This window comes from Dasypus novemcinctus, chromosome 10 (assembly GCF_030445035.2).
Source record: "Dasypus novemcinctus isolate mDasNov1 chromosome 10, mDasNov1.1.hap2, whole genome shotgun sequence".
NCBI classification, from domain to species: domain Eukaryota; kingdom Metazoa; phylum Chordata; class Mammalia; order Cingulata; family Dasypodidae; genus Dasypus; species Dasypus novemcinctus.
The window spans coordinates 119,576,563-119,594,012 of record NC_080682.1 but is presented as its reverse complement, the minus strand read 5'-3'; the positions used below and the strand labels follow the sequence as shown (position 1 = coordinate 119,594,012).

The following is a 17,450-nucleotide window of genomic DNA, read 5'->3' as shown; positions in this document are numbered from 1 at the left end:
TAAGTTAAGCGAAGTGGCAGGATACAAGATCAACATGCAAAATCAACAAGGTTTCTGTACACAAGTATTGAACAATCTGAGGAGGAAATAAGGAAAAAATTCCATTTGCAGTAGCAACAGAAAGAATCAAATACCTGGGAATCAATTTAACCGAAGAAGTATAGGACCTGTATTTAGAAAACTATAAAACATTATTAAAAGAAATCAATGAAACCTAAAGGAATAGAAAGATATACTGTGTTCATGGATTGGAAGACTATATATCATGAAGATGTCAATCCTACCCAAATAGATTTATGGATTTATTGTAATACCAATCAAAATTCCCACAGCCTATTTTACAGAAATAGAAAAAGACAATTTCCAAATTTATTTGGATGGGAAAGTGCACCTGAATAGCCAAAAACCTTCTAAAAAAGAAGATTGACGTCGGAGGAATTTCACTGCCTGATCTTGAAACATATTACAAAGCTACAGTGGTCAAAACAGCATGGTATTGGCATAAAGATAGACTCATTGATCAGTGAAGTAGAACTGGGAGTCTAGAAATAAACCCTGGGAAAAGGACTTGGCCCAGTGGATAGGGCGTCCGTCTGCCACATGGGAGGTCCGCAGCTCAAACCCCGGGCCTCCTTGACCCATGTGGAGCTGGCCCATGTGCAGTGCTGATGCACGCAAGGAGTGCCCAGCCATGCAGGGGTGTCCCCCATGTAGGAGAGCCCCACACGCAAGGAGTGCGCCCTGTAAAGAGAGCTGCCCAGCGCAAAAGAAAGTGCAGCCTGCCCAGGAATGGTGCTGTACACACGGAGAGCTGACACAACAAGATGACGCAACAAAAAGAAACACAGATTCCCGAGCCACTGACAACAACAGAAGCGGACAAAGAAAACGCAGCAAATAGACACAGAGAACAGACAACCGGGGTGGGGGGGGAAGGGGAGAGAAATAAATAAGTAAATAAAAAAAAAAAACAAAACAAAAAAACCTTCACCTCTATGGCCAACTGGTTTTTGACAAACCTGTGAAGTCCTTGTTAATAGGACAGAACAGTCTCAACAAATGGTGCTGGGAGAACTGGATATCTATAACCAGAAGAGTGAAAGAGGACCCCTATCTCACTCCCTATACAATAATCAACTCAAAATGGATCAAAGACCTAAATATAAAAGCCAGGACCATAGAACTACTAATAGAAGAAAATGTAGGGAAACATCTTAAAGATCTTGTGGTAAGTGGTGGTTTCTTGGACCTTACACCCAAAGCACGAGCAACAAAGGAAAAAATAGATAAATGGGACCTCCTCAGAATTAAACACTTTCGCACCTCAAAAGACTTTGTAAAAAGGGCATCAAAGCAGCCAACTCAGTGGGAGAAAATATTTGAAAATCACATATCCAAAAAGGGTTTGATATCCATGATATGTAAAGAGATGCTATAAGTCAACAATAAAAAGACAGATGACCCAGTTTAAAAATGGGCAAAAGACTTGGATATTTGTCCAAAGCAGAAATACAAATGGTAAAAAACATATTAAAAAATGTTTAACATCGCTAGCAATTAGAGAAATTCAAATCAAAACTACAATGAGGGAAACGGACTTTGGCCCAGTGGTTAGGGCGTCCATCTACCACATGGGAGGTCCGCGGTTCAAACCCTGGGCCTCCTGGGAAACGGACTTTGGCCCAGTGGTTAGGGCGTCCGTCTACCATATGGGAGGTCCGCGGTTCAAGCCCCGGGCCTCCTTGACCCGTGTGGAGCTGGCCATGTGCGGTGCTGATGCGTGCAAGGAGTGCTGTGCCACGCAGGGGTGTCCCCCGCGTAGGGGAGCCCCACGCGCAAGGAGTGCACCCATAAGGAGAGCCGCCCAGCGCGAAGGAGGGAGCAGCCTGCCGAGGAATGGCGCCGCCCACACTTCCCATGCCGCTGACGACAACAGAAGCGGACAAAGAAACAAGACGCAGCAAATAGACACCAAGAACAGACAACCGGGGGAGGGGGGGGAATTAAATAAATAAATAAATCTTAAAAAAAAAAAAAACTACAATGAGATGTCATTTCACACCTATTAGAATGGCCATTCTTAAAAAGATCAAGAACTAGAAGTGTTACAGAGGATGTGGAGAGATGGGAACACATCCACTGCTGGTGGGAGTGTAGAATGGTACAGCCACTGTGGAGGACTGTTTGGCCGTTCCTAAAGAAGTTGAAAGTAGTTTTGCCCTGTGACCCAGCAATTCTACTACCGGGTATACACCCAGAAGAGCTGAGAGCAGTGACATGGACAGACACCCGCACACCAGTGTTCACAGTGGCATTATTCACGGTTGACGAAAGATGGAAACAACCCAAGAGCCTATCAACCGATGCACGGATGAACTGTGATACGTGCACATGATGGAATACTGTGCAGTGGTGAGAAGAAATGAAGTTGTGAAACATGACAACGTGGATGAAGCTGGAGGACATTATGTTGAGTGCAGTAAGCCAGACACAAAAGGACAAATACTGTATGAGTGTGCTATGCTTAACTATTTATATAATCTCAGGGAGTTAAAACTTGAATATGGGTCACTAGAAAATAGAGTGAAGTAGAGAATGGAAAGCTATGGATTAACTTGTGCAGAATTTGTAAAAAAGGATGTGGTTTAATCTTTGGAAACGAATAGAAAAGGTGAAAGCACAACATGATGTTTGTAACTCTCAGTGCTTTTATATGTATGACAGTGGTTGAAAGGGAAAGTCTTAGGGCATGTATGTTACTAAAAGGAAAGCTAAAAAAGGTAACGTGGGACTGTATAGCATAGTAAAAGCACTTGTGAAATATGAATGAATATGGGCGATATTGCACATACAAGATTGTTTTTCTTTGAAACTGAACAAATGGATGTTAATGTTTTAAGATGTTAATATCAGACCAAAAAAGCATTATGCTGAGAGAAACCAGACACAAAGTACTACGTGTTTTATGATTCCATTTATATAAAATGTAAATATAAATCAATTTATAAAGATGGAATTAGATTAGTGGTTATGTAGGGCTGGGGAAGGATAATGGGATTGAGGTGTGTGGAGTTTTCCTTTTTTGAGGTAATGAAGTGGTTCTAAAATTTTCAAGGTGATGAATGCACAACACTGATTATACTAACAGCCATTGATTGTACCCTTTGGCTAGATTGTATGGTGCGTGACTAGATCTCAATGAAAGTACTTTATAAACACTAAAAAGAAGTTTTTATATATTCATTTGTCCTTACTTTCATCTCATCAGGCCTAATCGTACACTCCTGCCAATAAAGAGCAAATTCTCCCAATACACACACATACACACACACATTGGGACGTGATTAAAGCAGGTTATCGTTCCAGCGAAGCACCGTATGCGTGTTTTGATGTACTTTCACTTTTGTGAGCCTAAGGCTAGGCGAGAACTACTGTGTGAACAAGCATATATCATGTAAGTGTAGATCATTTTTCAATTTTTCCTTCATTTGGTGTTTTAAGTAAAGATGAATTTAGCTGATGATCTGTGCTCAATTTGAGCTTTTTGAGTTATAATTAGAGATAGTTTTATTTTTAATCTATTTTATTAGTATTCCTTTAAAAAACAAAACCAGATTAACATACTTGTATCATATTCTACAGAAAATTTAAAGACTCTGTCAGATAATATTTATGTTTAACACACTTATATGCCTGGCACTGTTCTAAGTACCTTAACGAATATTAACACATTCGGTGTAAAAGTTATGTTTCACAATACAAAAAGCTTAGACCCTGTAATTCTTAAACAAAGAAGAAAATAGTTTCCTAACTGGAGATATTCAAATTGGGAATAAATTTCAACATCTGTTTGTACTTTCTACATATATACTTACTATAACAGAAAGAATCCATATGCTACATTTTCATATTCTCAGAGTATCCTAACTTGAACCATTCAAGCATGGCATTGGGATATCTCTATCGGTCACTCTTTGGGTTGATTGGTAGCTAAAAATTTCTATCTTTAAAAAATAATTCATTTTCAAATTATACTCTCGTAATTCTGAAAGAAACACTATCAGAAAACTAATCATCCATGATCAGTAAACCAGCCTGCTCTTAGAAAGTCAGTAGCCAGGACACTTATTACTGAGTTGTGTACAAAGATGCTTACTGTCCAGATGGAATAGTTTTTCAGCCTGCAGCGTGTTCGAAATATAATGTGTCTCAAGGAGATGAGCCAATAAAATACAGCTTAAATCTTATAGTTGGCAGTTCTGATGTGAAAAATATATTAAAACCAATTCACTTTGACAATATGCTTTAATATAATTCAAGTCCACCACCACTTCAGTAAAAACTAATGGTTTTTAAAGTTTTCGTATTTGTTTCAACGCCTCGCTAATTGTCTCTGTGTAATTGAGGAAAACTGCACGTTGCTTACTTCACGAGCTCCCGCTTGTGAACTAGCGCCTTTAACATATTACAAAAACATCTGTTCATAGATGAAAGAAAAGTATTTTCACCGTATGCCTGATGTTTTTCGACAATTTTAAGAATAATTTTGAAATGGAATTGCTGCTCTTTAGTTTCCACAGTGCCTTCACCACCTGATAATCAGTTTTCCCACCCCGACACACTCAAAAGGATGAGCAAGTCTGTTCCAGCATTTCTCCAAGATGAGGCAAGTTGGTCTTTTGTACCTTCAGAGAAATGGAACCAGAGCGGTGGGCTTGCTGGGCCGCGCTGGTGCGTTCGTGCTGCAGGGGCTGGGAGGAGAGGCCGGCAGGCCTGCCCTCCGCCTGCCGAGCCAGGAGTGGTGTGGGCGCTTCTGGAAGGAGGCGAGCCCGTCTCGGCTCACTCACACGCGCACTTTTTGGTCCGTGAACTCAAACTGCGTGGACTTGGGAATGTGACTTTCGTTTCCAAGTGGGTACAAAATAAGAATTACGTTGGCCTGAGCTGACTTCCCCTGTGGTTTCGAGTCGGTTTGCGATCGCTTAGTTTAGGTAGCACGACTCGTAGGAAAGCATATGTTAAGAGAGTGAAAGTAACACTGACAGCCAGCTTTAAGATGGATCTGTTAGGTGTGGGCACTTTCCGTATTTTATTTCGTTTAATCCTCCCCACAGCCTTGGAGGTAGGGACCATCATTATCCATAAATATTACAGGTTGGGAAATGGGGGCCAGACAGGGGAAATAACCTCAGTCAGCTGGAAGGGGCTGAACCAGCGCTAGAAATCTGACTCCTAAGATCAGGCTCCAAAAACAAGCAAAACAACACAATAAACAAAGAGAACAAGATCTAGCTCCAAAGCCTGTCCGCTAACACTGCACAGAACTGTCTCTAGAACAGGGCCATCGGCCACTATTTATTGAGTGTCTAGTGTACATCAGGCACGTAGAGTCACGCAGCTATCCAATCCTCACCGAACGTGATAGGTAATATTTTCTCCATTTTACAAAAGAGGAGAAAAAGCCTCAGAGAGATGAAGTAACTTTCCCTCCATCTAATAGCAACTGAATAGTAAATCTAGGCCTTTCCCCAGGTCCCGTGTTCCAGATGGTCAGGAGCCTGAGCTGTGGAGTCCTGGCTGTGCTGCGCATTTGCTGTGTGATCATAGTCCATTCCTTAACCTCTCTGAGTTTGGTTTCCTAGCATCTGCCACATAACCTTGTGAGCAGTCAGGGAGTGGGATAATGTAGGGAAATGCAGAGCACAGTGCCTTGCACACGGTGAATTGCAGTAAAATGTTAACTGTTCCTATTTGCCGTTTGGGTCTGATGTTTTCTGGATCATATTTTTGGAGAAGCTTTAGATTACATAAAAGTTACATCGAAAATATAGGGGATTCCCATATACCCCACTCCCCGTCCTTGAGTCTGAAATCTGAGGGTGAAATAAAAGGCTTCACCCTCAAGCATTGTCTAAGCAGATGGAATGTGAGGAAAGCTCTGAAAAATACAAATTATACCCTCCCTCCACTGGGCACCAAATAAATTATACCCTTCTGCCCACTCTTGGGCCTTACAAATACTCAGCCCTTGCGTATACTTAAGAGGCACCTCCTGGAGTTCCTGTGGTTTATATCTGTGTAAATCACCTTTTGTCTTCCCATAAATAGGACTTGGGTGTCATCTGAATGAACTGTATAATAATTTGAGAGGAAAATGATACCAGTTCCTGTTTTATTTTTACCCCTCCCTTCAGGTTTTTGTTTTTGTTCTTTTCTTTGTTTTGTTTTTTTCCAGTCTAAGCCACAATCCTTGGGGCAGGTGCTATTTTTATCACCGATTTTCAGAGGAGGAAATTGGTAGGCTCAGAGAGGGCATGTAGCCTGCCTGAGGTCACACAGCAGGGAAGAGCTGGGATTCGAAGCCAGGTCTCTCCAGCCAGGGAGCCTAAGGTGTCCACTGGAGCCTAACCTGGGCAGGAGCCAGCTGGGGGAATAGAACTGCAGGATTACTCAGCTCGGGACTAGGGGTCTGGAAAATGGAAAATGCCCTGAAGTGGAGGCCTTCCGTGCATCGCAGGGTGTTTAGCAGCACCCCCAGTCTCCGTCCGTCAGGTTCTAACAGCCTCCTCAAGTGTGACAGCCAGAGATGTCTCGCCATGTTGACAAATGTCCCTTCGCCTCCCTGCAGTCCAGATCGTTTGGATTTATACGTCTGAGCTGCCAGAATTAAGTCATACCATTCTACCTTTCAGAGTACCTGGGGTTGACCTGGATATTAAAAGAAGCGAAGGCAAATCAGGCCTTGCTCCTTTGTACACGGTCCCTTCGAGGCTTAGCATCGGTCACATTTGTGGGGTGCCAGTATGTGGAAAGCTCTGTTCAGGTTGGCAAGCAGGGTCTCGTGCTTCCAGTATTCACTAACGTGCCTGCTCTACTACACGGAAGGTAGTACATGCTCTAGTAGAAGTAAGTGGATTGTAAACGTGGGAGAGAGTGGGACAGCAGAGACAGGAAAATAAATATGGATTTTTTTTAATCCTTGAGGGAGGTTTCTTTTCTCATTCATGGAAGAAATTACTTTTGTTTTACTTTAACCCCTTTCTTAATTTGCATTGCAAATAGCACTGTTTACACTGATGCAAAATTGCATGGCCCTGGAATGTGTTGGCATGAACTAACTACTCCCCCATAAATGTGTTCCCTTAACCACAGGAGCCACTGAGTTGTCCCATAACTCTCCAACCCCAAAAGGAGTTCAGTGTGACTCTTTTAAGCTAATATCCTATACACTTTAGATCTAAATATAATAAAATTTGTTATTGCCATTTTCCTTTCTTGTCCCAGGTAGCTATTTCCTGGGGACATATTTAAAATAAATATCTTGTTTGTTTGTTTTTTACAGAAATCTATTAAATCTGATGTGGGTAGAATGTGCAATTATTTACTATACTTCCCCATACAAACAAAAAGATAAGTACTACAGCACTATGGAAAGCATAAGGAACGATGTAAAATTAAAAACAAAACAAAAAACATAATCTTGGGTTGAAATAGATCAGGCTAAGATCTTTTTCTGGTTAAAGGTATCTCAAGTAAAAGATTTGGTTTTTAGGAAAGTTAAGACTGTTAATTAGGAAAGGAATTAAGCATGACTTATGTCTTGACCTTTTATTGTCTGGATAAAGTTAATTTCTCATCTGCATCGGTAAAGTTCTCCAAGCAGCGTAAAAAGCTCACGCTAGCGCTGTCTTCCGTAGCATCGTGGGGTCACCCGGTGTTTTCCTGTCATGCTCTTCTGGTAGCTGACCACTCCCTTCCTCCTTTGGCAATGTCCAAAGAGGACCACCTACCCTTCCTGAATCCCATCTCCTGGCTTTAGCACTAGTGCTCGTTGACCTTGAACACTGTCATAGATCAGGGGGATACAAAGATATCACCTTTGCCTAAACAGAGATTCTGACCTTGACGCATTCTGAATTTAAATATTGTGTGTGTTGTATGATGTTTCGTAGAGTGATGGCAGAGAAGCAGATACAGCGTCAGAAAGCAGTTACCAGCTCAGGAGACACAAGAAGAGCCCCAGCTCTTTAACCACGCTTAGCAGCTCCTCTGGCATGACGTCGCTGTCTTCTGTATGTAAACAAAGGCTCTGTGTTAATATCTCGCCACGTCTGTCAGCCTTGCCCTGCTGTGCTCTTGCTCATTGTGAAACAGCCTCCTGTTGTGTTTCTCAGATTCCAAGGGCATAAGGATCTTTTCTAATCCACCGTTAGCTTCTGGTTAGGGAAAGCTTCCTTTTTCAGTTAGATTTTTTTTTGGTATAAAGGGGGTCCAGTCCACTATAAATAATGTGAATTTTTTATGCCATGCTTCAAAAAAGAAACCTAAATTGCCAGCACTACACTCCTTTAGTGTAGATGAACCACTACAGTGTTCTGTCCAACAAATGGGGTAATTGTAACAGTGTAGCTACATCAGATATATTTTCATATATTGCTTACAGGTGTCAAAATGTATCTCTCCTTTAGCAATCCTGATGGAATTATTATGTGAATACTGATTCACATAAAAACAGGAGAGGGGCTGCTCTGCTTTGTAGAAGGATCCAGAACAGAGGGGGAAAGTGGGAAAAGAAAGCTCCTTAAGAGTAACTGCTCAGATTTTGAGAAAATCTGACTTGCATAGTCTTCTTGCATAAAGTGAAGTAGTTGTGTATGCATGTTGTTTGTATATACAAGTACATAGGTAGAGATACAGATCCTATTTCTCTATGAGTCGTAGAGTTATGATTCAAGTCCAGCAGTGTGATACTGGAGCTTAAGTTCTTAAATACTTTCTAAGCTGTGTTTCACAGTTACACTGGTCTTTTTACTTAATTTAAAAAATCAGTGAGACTATAGTTATCACAATTCTTTCCATTTGTGATGAGGTTACTGAAAAAATTCTGCATATATTTTAGAAATTGGTGTTTAAAATTTGTCAAAAGGAAAGCTTGTATATCTAGTATATCTCTGATACACATACACACATCTCACCAGATATGCTAATCAAATAATAAAGCTATGCTTAAATTCTTACTAGCCCTACATTTATTGAACTTTTTTTTTTTTTTTTGGAATCTATATGAATTGAGTTTCTGCTAATAACAATCTAATGTATGCCCTTTGGAAGGCTTCAAACTCCCCTAATCAATCATGGATTTTCTACCCTTCCTGACCTCTAAAAGCACATGGCACAGTAGGCATATTCTTAGAATCAATAAATTGGGTAACACAGTAAAATTCTGTTTTAGTGCCTTGGAAATTCAGTAGAGCCATGTGTCACTGTGATTTGCATGCCTGGGGACTCCTGCATCTTATTTAACATTTTAAATACAGTGCATGCCTAAAAATGAGATTCTCAGTGCCCCCTACCATAAAATCACCCTGCTTTGAAATGAGCCAGCATCTAAATAACTTTGCATTTCATTTTTTACCTAGGTCTTTTCTGGGCAACTTTTTAAAGCACTGGTCATATATATTATGTCAAGTTGTCTGGGTTGCTGTTTCTTTATACTGTTAAATTACATGCTTTTATGTGCAAGCTAGGGAAACACGGCAGGCAAGGATTGTCTCCGGGGCCCCTGTGTTAGGGTCAAGGGTGAGAGACACACGGCCTGCTTCCTGTGCTTTCAGGTGAGTAGCAGTGTGATGAGCGTTTACAGTGGAGACTTTGGCAATCTGGAAGTTAAAGGGAATATTCAGTTTGCAGTCGACTATGTGGACTCATTGAAGGAGCTGCACATTTTTGTGGCCCAATGTAAGGACTTAGCAGCAGCAGATGCCAAAAAACAGCGCTCAGATCCGTAAGTACATTTTTTTTTAAAGATTTATTTTTTATTTATTACCCCCCGCCCTGTTGTCTGCTCTCTGTGTCCATTCGCTGTGTGTTCTTCTTTGTCCACTTCTGTTGTTGTCAGCGACATAGGAATCTGTGTTTCTTTTTGTTGCGTCATCTTGCTGTGTCAGCTCTCGTGTGTGCGGCACCATTCCTGGGCAGGCTCTACTTTCCTTCGCGCTGGGCACACTCCTTACGGGGCACACTCCTTGCGCATGGGGCTCCCCTAGGCAGGGGACACCCCTGTGTGGCAGGGCACTCCTTGCGCATCAGCACTGCGCATGGGCCAGCTCCACACGGGTCAAGGAGGCCCGGGGTTTGAACCGCAGACCTCCCATGTGATAGGTGGACGCCCTAACCGCTGGGCCAAGTCCACTTCCCCGTAAGTACACTTTGGAGTCACCTACTGTCTCTCAGTTCTCAAGCTATTCATCTTGGAGGAGTTGGGAAGAAACTAAGTAATCAAAGGGAGGGTTCGAAGTGTATATGTGTCTGTGTTAAATGTTTGGAAAGAAAAATAGAGGGCAAATGCTGTTTTATTGTCTTCGTAAATTTATATGTCAAGCTGATTAAATGATAACAGTCACAGGGAAGCACAGAATGTTTCACGTTGGAAGGGACCTTGTCCAGTCCCTTTGTTTTAACATGGGCCGAGGAAGGTTAGCGGCCTTCTTGCCTAAATCCAGGTCATCTGAATTCAGATCGTCTCTATGGCAGGATGACGAAGGAGGCATTGAACCAGATCACTTTTGATGACATTGTCAAACTTTCTGTAGAAGGAGGGACACGTGGGACCCTTGTCATAACGTTCAGGAGTGTAGAAAAAGTTAAGATTCTCAGATGAGGTAGTTCCCGTATTTGAATGGTATCCTGCCGAAGACATTTAGGGAGAATCGCTAAATTCATCTTTTAAATCACAGGTTTGATTGCATTTTAGTTTATTTGCAAAAGTTGATTGGCATTCCTCACTTACCTTGATTATTTTGCTGGAATCAGCCCAGTCCTTTCTTCTTTCATTCTTATTATAAATACAACTGGAGTCAACATCTTTTATTATTATATATTGAATATAGCTTGATTTTTTTTTCAAAAGATAGTAGCACCCCTTTTTAAAAATTTCTGCAAGCATCAGAGCTTTTTGGCAATAGGAAATAAACAGAATTAAGCACTAGTTTAGAGGTCTGTTGTCTGCTCCATTCCCACCCCCACCCCCGAACACACACACATGTAGGTAAGGCCAAAGGAAAAAGAAGAATTTTGGAAATGTCCATTAAAAATCTTTCAAACAATATTAAATGATCAGTTCTGCTGAAAGCCCTTTAAACATTTAAACACAAAAGTGTTGGTAGGAACATTTATTAGTCACTGCTTTTCTTAGTGCATTGAAACAATTATTTTTGCTGTCAGTTGTCGATGCATTTTTGGAAGTAAAAGTGGAAATATCACATATCTTCTCTGACCTTCCTGTCTGTTTGATTCTCTTTTTAGGTATGTAAAGACTTATTTATTACCAGACAAAGGCAAAATGGGCAAGAAGAAAACACTCGTAGTGAAGAAAACCTTGAATCCTGTGTATAACGAGATACTTCGGGTAGCTATGAACTGTCTATATGGGAAAATCGTAAATGGTGATAATACACATTTAAATAGCCATACCTCTGGTCAGTCACCAAGAGTGCAGAAGGAGAGGAATACAGTATTCCTCAGAATCTGCTTTGCTTTAGGTCAAGAGTTCTTAACAAGGAATCTGTGAGCTTGAATTGAAATTCAAAAGAACATTATCCTTGTAGGGACATGTTGGTACAGGTGTGACCTATTTATTAAATAATGCACAGGAGAGTGTGGCCTTAGGAAGGGGTCCATGGTTTTCCCCTGAGGGCACAGGGGTTTGTGGAACAAAACAGTCAAGAACCCCTGCCTTAGGTGATTAAACAGTGCCTGTTGTATACATCATCTCATTCACTCCCCATAAATAAATACCTTGCCAGGTGTTTATTATTATTATTATTATTATTATTATTGTCTGCATCTCACAGATGAGGCAAACGAAGCTTAGAGAAATAACTTGCTCAACGGCACACGGCTGGTAAAGCTGGGCACTGCAACCAGAATGATGGCCTAAAAACAATGCTGAATATGTCATTCCTCTGCTTAAAACGTGTTGGGATTTCCATTACCCTTTACATGCCCGCCAGTTCCTTCACAGCCTGCGCTCTGGCCGCCTCTCTTCCCTTCCGTACTGGGTGTCCCAGCCACGCTGTATTCCTTTCAGTTCTTTGGAGGAAATGCATTTTCTCCCACTGCTGAGAACTTCTGTCAGAAGAAATACTCTTCCTCACACGTTTCTCTCCATGCCTCTCCCACAACCGTCAGTGCCTTTTCCTGGGAGAGGCTCTTCTTGGCCCCTAAGGTCCCTGCAGTTGCTGCCTCGGTGGCCTTGCTTGGTAGTAGGCTGTTAACAACCAGCACTCTGAGTACGGGTTTAAGTTCTCTCCTTTCTCACTAAGTTAAGTTCCCTGCCGGCAGGGACCAGCTCTGTGCTGTATGTAAACTGTGTGCGTTCGGGCGAATCATTTAATCTTTCTGCACTTTAGATCTGCAAATTGGGATAATGACTGTTTTCAGATCTTGAAAATGGAGATAATAATAGTCCTTCCTTCCCTCACAGCGTTGCTGTGAAGATTAAAGGAGTTAATAGATGTGAAGTGATAAGCATGTGTTAAACATTTAGTAAATGTTGGCAATTAGCCAGTGTTGTTGTATCCCTGACTCTGAGCACTGTGTCTGTTAGAATTACTCAAAAAATGTTTATTGGAGGGATAGGTGGATGGACAGATGAATGGAAAGCATACCTGGCTCAAATACCTATGCTCTGATTCTCCCTCAAAATGTATCATACTGCCTAAGTCATAAGGAACAGTTAATTTTAAACTAAAAATATATGAAGTGTTGTTCAGTCCTTCTTTCTAAAAATCCTGCCTAAGCATTTGGTTATCCTTTGGGAAAAGAAGGATTTATCAACCCTCTGTCATCCATGGGTGAATTAGCCACCTTTGGATTTTCTGTAGAAAGTTTTTAACCACAGCTTGACTATGTTGTATCCCAGCACCCAAGCTATTTTTGGATCAGCTATTTCAACCCTACATTTAGGAAAAGCCAGCTAATTTAATTGGTAAACTCAGCAAAAAGGCAAATCTGTTACAGCCAAAAAAGACTCGAAGTAGTATCTCATAAAGCCAAATAGAGGTTATTTTTAGATTAAAAGTGCCATTATCCTTTCCATGATTATATATAATCAAGGATTGACTATATTTTAGATGAAAAGCTGTTAAGATGCTGTATCTTTTCCACTTGACCATGTAAAGTGGGCAAATAAGTATCTTTTTTAAAAAAAAATGCCTTGTACTTAGGTAAAAAACAGAGCATTGGGTTAAACTTGATTTTTATTTTTAGAATGAATTTGAATTATGTTTTATCTGATTAGAACTAAAAACATCCAGTAAAAATTGAATAATTGGCTTTTGTTTTTAGAGAGCCATGGTTTGGTTTTCCAGAGAGGGTAAGAAAATCACTTTCTGAAAGATGGATTTTGACTCTTTGAAACAAGACACGTAGAGTAAGATGACTTTGCAATATTTTTGAGACTTGAAACCTAGCAGATGAGAAACTCTGATCTACAGAGATGACTTTTCATCTCTATGTCATAACTTTGGCATGAAATAATTTTATTCATCATTTTAATTTCTTTCTTTGAACTGCAGTACAAAATCGAGAAGCAGATCTTAAAGACACAGAAGCTGAACTTGTCTGTCTGGCATCGGGATACATTTAAGCGCAATAGTTTCCTAGGGGAGGTAGAACTTGATTTGGAAACATGGGACTGGGACAATAAGCAGAATAAACAATTGAAGTGGTACCCACTGAAGCAGAAGGTAAGTTCAGAGTTTTTTTGTTTGTTATTTGTTTGGTTGGTTGGTTTGGGGCCTAGTGTGCAGGAAAACACTGCTGTACCATTGCATTTTAAGTCCCCATAAATACCTAGTATGGGATCTTGTTAAACTACAGTTGAACGTATTTATGTTATACATTCAGTGAAGAAAGGGTAAAAAAAAGATTACAGGGAGAATGTTTAAATCATTGAATGAAAATATTTCAGAAAGGTGATTTAAATAAATTCTTTAAAATTTGAGACTTTTAACCCAATATATGGTCAAATTCTGATAAATGTTTCACATGTCATCTGCAGAGAAAATATATTCTATGGTTGTCAGATGTAATGTTCTATATTCATAAGTTGAGTCCTGTTGATTAATGATGTTATTCAAATCTTCTGTATCCTTAATTTTATGTTTGTGTATACTGTGTGTACTTATTTCTGTGTATATTACTAAAAGACATGATTGTGGATTTGTCTTTTTCTTCCTTTAGTTTTTTTTTTTCTTTGTTTTTAGATAAATAAAATTAGTTTGCTTTATTAAGTATATATGGATTTAGAACTGTTACATTTACCTGATGAATAGACCATTTTATCATCCTGAAATGTTCCTTTTAATCTCTAGTAGTGCTTCTTAACTTAAAGTCTGTTTTGTCTGTGCTAGTATAGCTCTATCCGCTTTCTTTTGGCTCAGCACTTTATTTTATCCTTTGATTTTCAACTTGTATAAATCCTTGCAGTTAAGATATATTCCTTATAAGCAACAGTTTTGATTTTTTAGTCTGAAAATCTGTCTTTAATTGGATTATTTAGTCCATTTATAATTATTGACGTATTTGGGTTCATACCTATTATCTTATATTTGTACTATTTTCCTTATCTTCATAATTGCCTCCTTTGGGATTAATCAAGTATTCTATTTCATTTCTTTCCATCTATTAATAGTTTCTTTTCCTTTTCTTTTACTGGTTACCCTAGAGATTACAATATGCATTCTTGCCTTAGGAGAGTCTAATATAAATTAGGTTTGTTGCCACTTCTAGGAAAATGAAAGGAACCAAGACCATTTGAACTCCATTTCTCCCTCCTCCTCCTTTTTGTGCTATCTTTAGTCATATGTGTTAATTATATATTTTTAATCCCATAAGCCTTTATTATTATTGTACTAGACAGTCAATATTCATTTAGATTTAACCACATATTTGCCTTTCTGTTATACTTCATTCCTTTCTGTATCTCTATATGGAGTTGTTTCTTATGCTTGAAGATATCCCTTTTGTTTTACTTTTAGTGCAGATTTCTTAACAACAAATTCTCTCAGGCTTTCTTTATATTATAACATTTTATTACAGCTTCATTCTTAATGATATATCTGTAGGGTTTAGAATTCTAGGTTGGCAATTATTTCAGCAATTTGAAGATTTCATTTCATGGTATTCTGATTCGATCAGTTCTGTTGACAAATCAGATATTAGTCTTATTTTTATCCTCTGAAGGTAATATGTCAGATTTTTCTCAGATTTTAACTTTTTTTTTCTTTGTCTTTGAGTCTAGTAGTATTACTCTAAAGAGCCTAGGCATATCCTGTTTGGGGTTCACTGAGTTTCTTAAATATGTGCCTTGATGTCTTTCATCAGCTTTGAAAATGTCTCAGCAAATATTTCCTTAAAATTTCTTAAGCCCATTTTCCCTCCTCTCCTTCCAGGACTTCCAATTACTTGTATGCTATCCCTCTTCATCTTGTCCTGTATGCTTTTTTCCTATATTTTTAAAATACTGTTCTGTATTTTCTTTTCTCTTTTTATTCTCTGTGCTTCAGGCTATTATTTTGCTAACCTACCTTTCAGTTGAATAATTTTCCTATCAGCTGTGTCTAATATGCTGTTAAACCCATCTCCAAGGACTCATTTATCATATTTTTCATATTTAGATGTTCATTTGACTCTTTTTATAGATTCCATTTCTCTGCTAAAATTCTATATCCTAATATTATACTTACAAGTATATTAATCAAAGTTATTTAAAGTATATATCTGAAAATGCCAATATCTGAAACACTTGGGAGTCTACTTTTTTTAAAATCTTAGTATTTGGTCTTTGGTCCTGTATACTAATATATTTGATATTTTTTATTGAATGCTGGATAAAAAGTTGTAGGGATAATATGAGAGCATTTACTTTCATTTCTGTCAGTCAGGGTAGGGCTAGACCGCCTTAATTTAGTTCTGGGGATGAGCTGACTTGAAGTTGGGGTTCGGTTTTCTTGTGATATGGTCCAATTCTTATTTGCCCGTATTCCTAGGTTGTGGCCCTTCAGGGGTTCCAACGGAAAGCCTAGGGAAATAGTTCTCAAATGTTAGCATGCATTCAGTTTGCCTGAAGGATTTGTAAAAACACAGATAGCTGGGCCTTATTCCCGAAGTTTCCGATTCAGTCGTGTCTATGTCTCATGTGCTTGTTAGAAAACCAGGACCCAGGAAACGCAGATGCTGCCACCTGGGGTCCACACTTCGGGAACCACTGGCCTAGGGGATTTTTCAGAACCACTTCCCCTTGGCAGGCCCTGGACCCCAATTTTTACTTCTCCATCCCCAGGGGACTGTCAAAAACTGCTCAGCTCCTCATCCTCTTTCCACTAAACTTTTTAGACTGCCAGTCTGGTACTACTCAACATCTGAAAATGCACTGCAGTGAAAAGCAAAGAAGAATGTCAAGCACCAAGATCTTGGCCATTTGAGCCCTGTCTTAGCAATTTTTTAAAAAAAAGATCTATTTATTTATTTATGCCCCCCCCCCCAAGCTTGCATCTTGTTTTTTGCTGTCTATATTCTGTGTCCGTCCATTCGCTGTGTGTTCTTCTGTGTCTGCTTTTCTCCCTTTGTTGGGTCATCTTGCTGTGTCTGCTCTCCGCTGTGCATGGGCCGTCAGCTCTCCGTGGCGCGTGGGCCAGCTTGCCTTCACAAGGGGGCCCTGGGATGCGAACCCAGGGCCTCCCATATGGTAGACGGGAGCCCAACTGATTGAGCCACAGCCGCTTCCCTGTCTTAGCAATTTTTAACACCTGCAAATAGATTTTTTTAAATACAGCTTTTAAAAATTGTTCTCAGTGTGAGGGTTGATGTGATCCAAGCTAGTCCATCATAGCTGGAAATGAAAATATAAACAATGCAAAGCATTATTTATCATCTCCACAATAAAGCAGTTCCACTAAAGAAATGGTCCCCAAATGTTGCATCAAAATTATGAGGCATTTATTCCTAGCCCTACCTAAGACCTGCTCAATCTCAATTCCTCATATTTCAGAGCATCTGATTTTTTTTCTATCTTCCCTTATGTTTCTAATGCATAGCTGTGTTTTGGAAACAAGGCTCTAAAGAACCATTGAACCAGAATTTGAAAGCAAAACCTATCTTATACTTGAAAATAACAGATACACATCTTAAAATTAATGACCAGTCTTTGTTATTATTGCAGATTTTTACCCATTTGGTCTAAAATAATTAGGTTAATGCAGCTTTGAAATGTAAGGTTTGGCTCCCCCCACCCCCACCCCTATCTTCCCTCACTATTTTTACTCCTTCAAAGAGAGGGCATAAAAATAAATTGTTTCATTTGCTGATGTGCCAGATAATAGAATGACAAAATTTATGCGTTTTTATTAAAACGAAAGCAACTCAGGATATTTATCCCATTTTCAAGA

At 39.6% G+C, this 17,450-nt stretch overlaps 1 protein-coding gene across 13 annotated transcripts in view; it reads left to right on the top strand.

The window, feature by feature from the left end:
- The window catches only part of SYTL2 (synaptotagmin like 2), a 132,660-nt gene that overhangs the window by 105,673 nt on the left and 9,537 nt on the right, over positions 1–17,450 (top strand). For 11 of the 13 annotated variants that reach the window (XM_058306117.2, XM_012519519.3, XM_012519522.3 and 8 more), the window contains exons 11-15: positions 4,572–4,666; positions 7,953–8,072; positions 9,615–9,784; positions 11,305–11,407; positions 13,578–13,748. In XM_058306117.2, the coding sequence (XP_058162100.1) occupies positions 4,572–4,666; positions 7,953–8,072; positions 9,615–9,784; positions 11,305–11,407; positions 13,578–13,748 (659 nt within the window). The remainder of the gene's footprint in view (positions 1–4,571; positions 4,667–7,952; positions 8,073–9,614; positions 9,785–11,304; positions 11,408–13,577; positions 13,749–17,450) is intronic. The other 2 variants (XM_058306121.2, XM_023584555.3) reach the window with 1 other exon arrangement.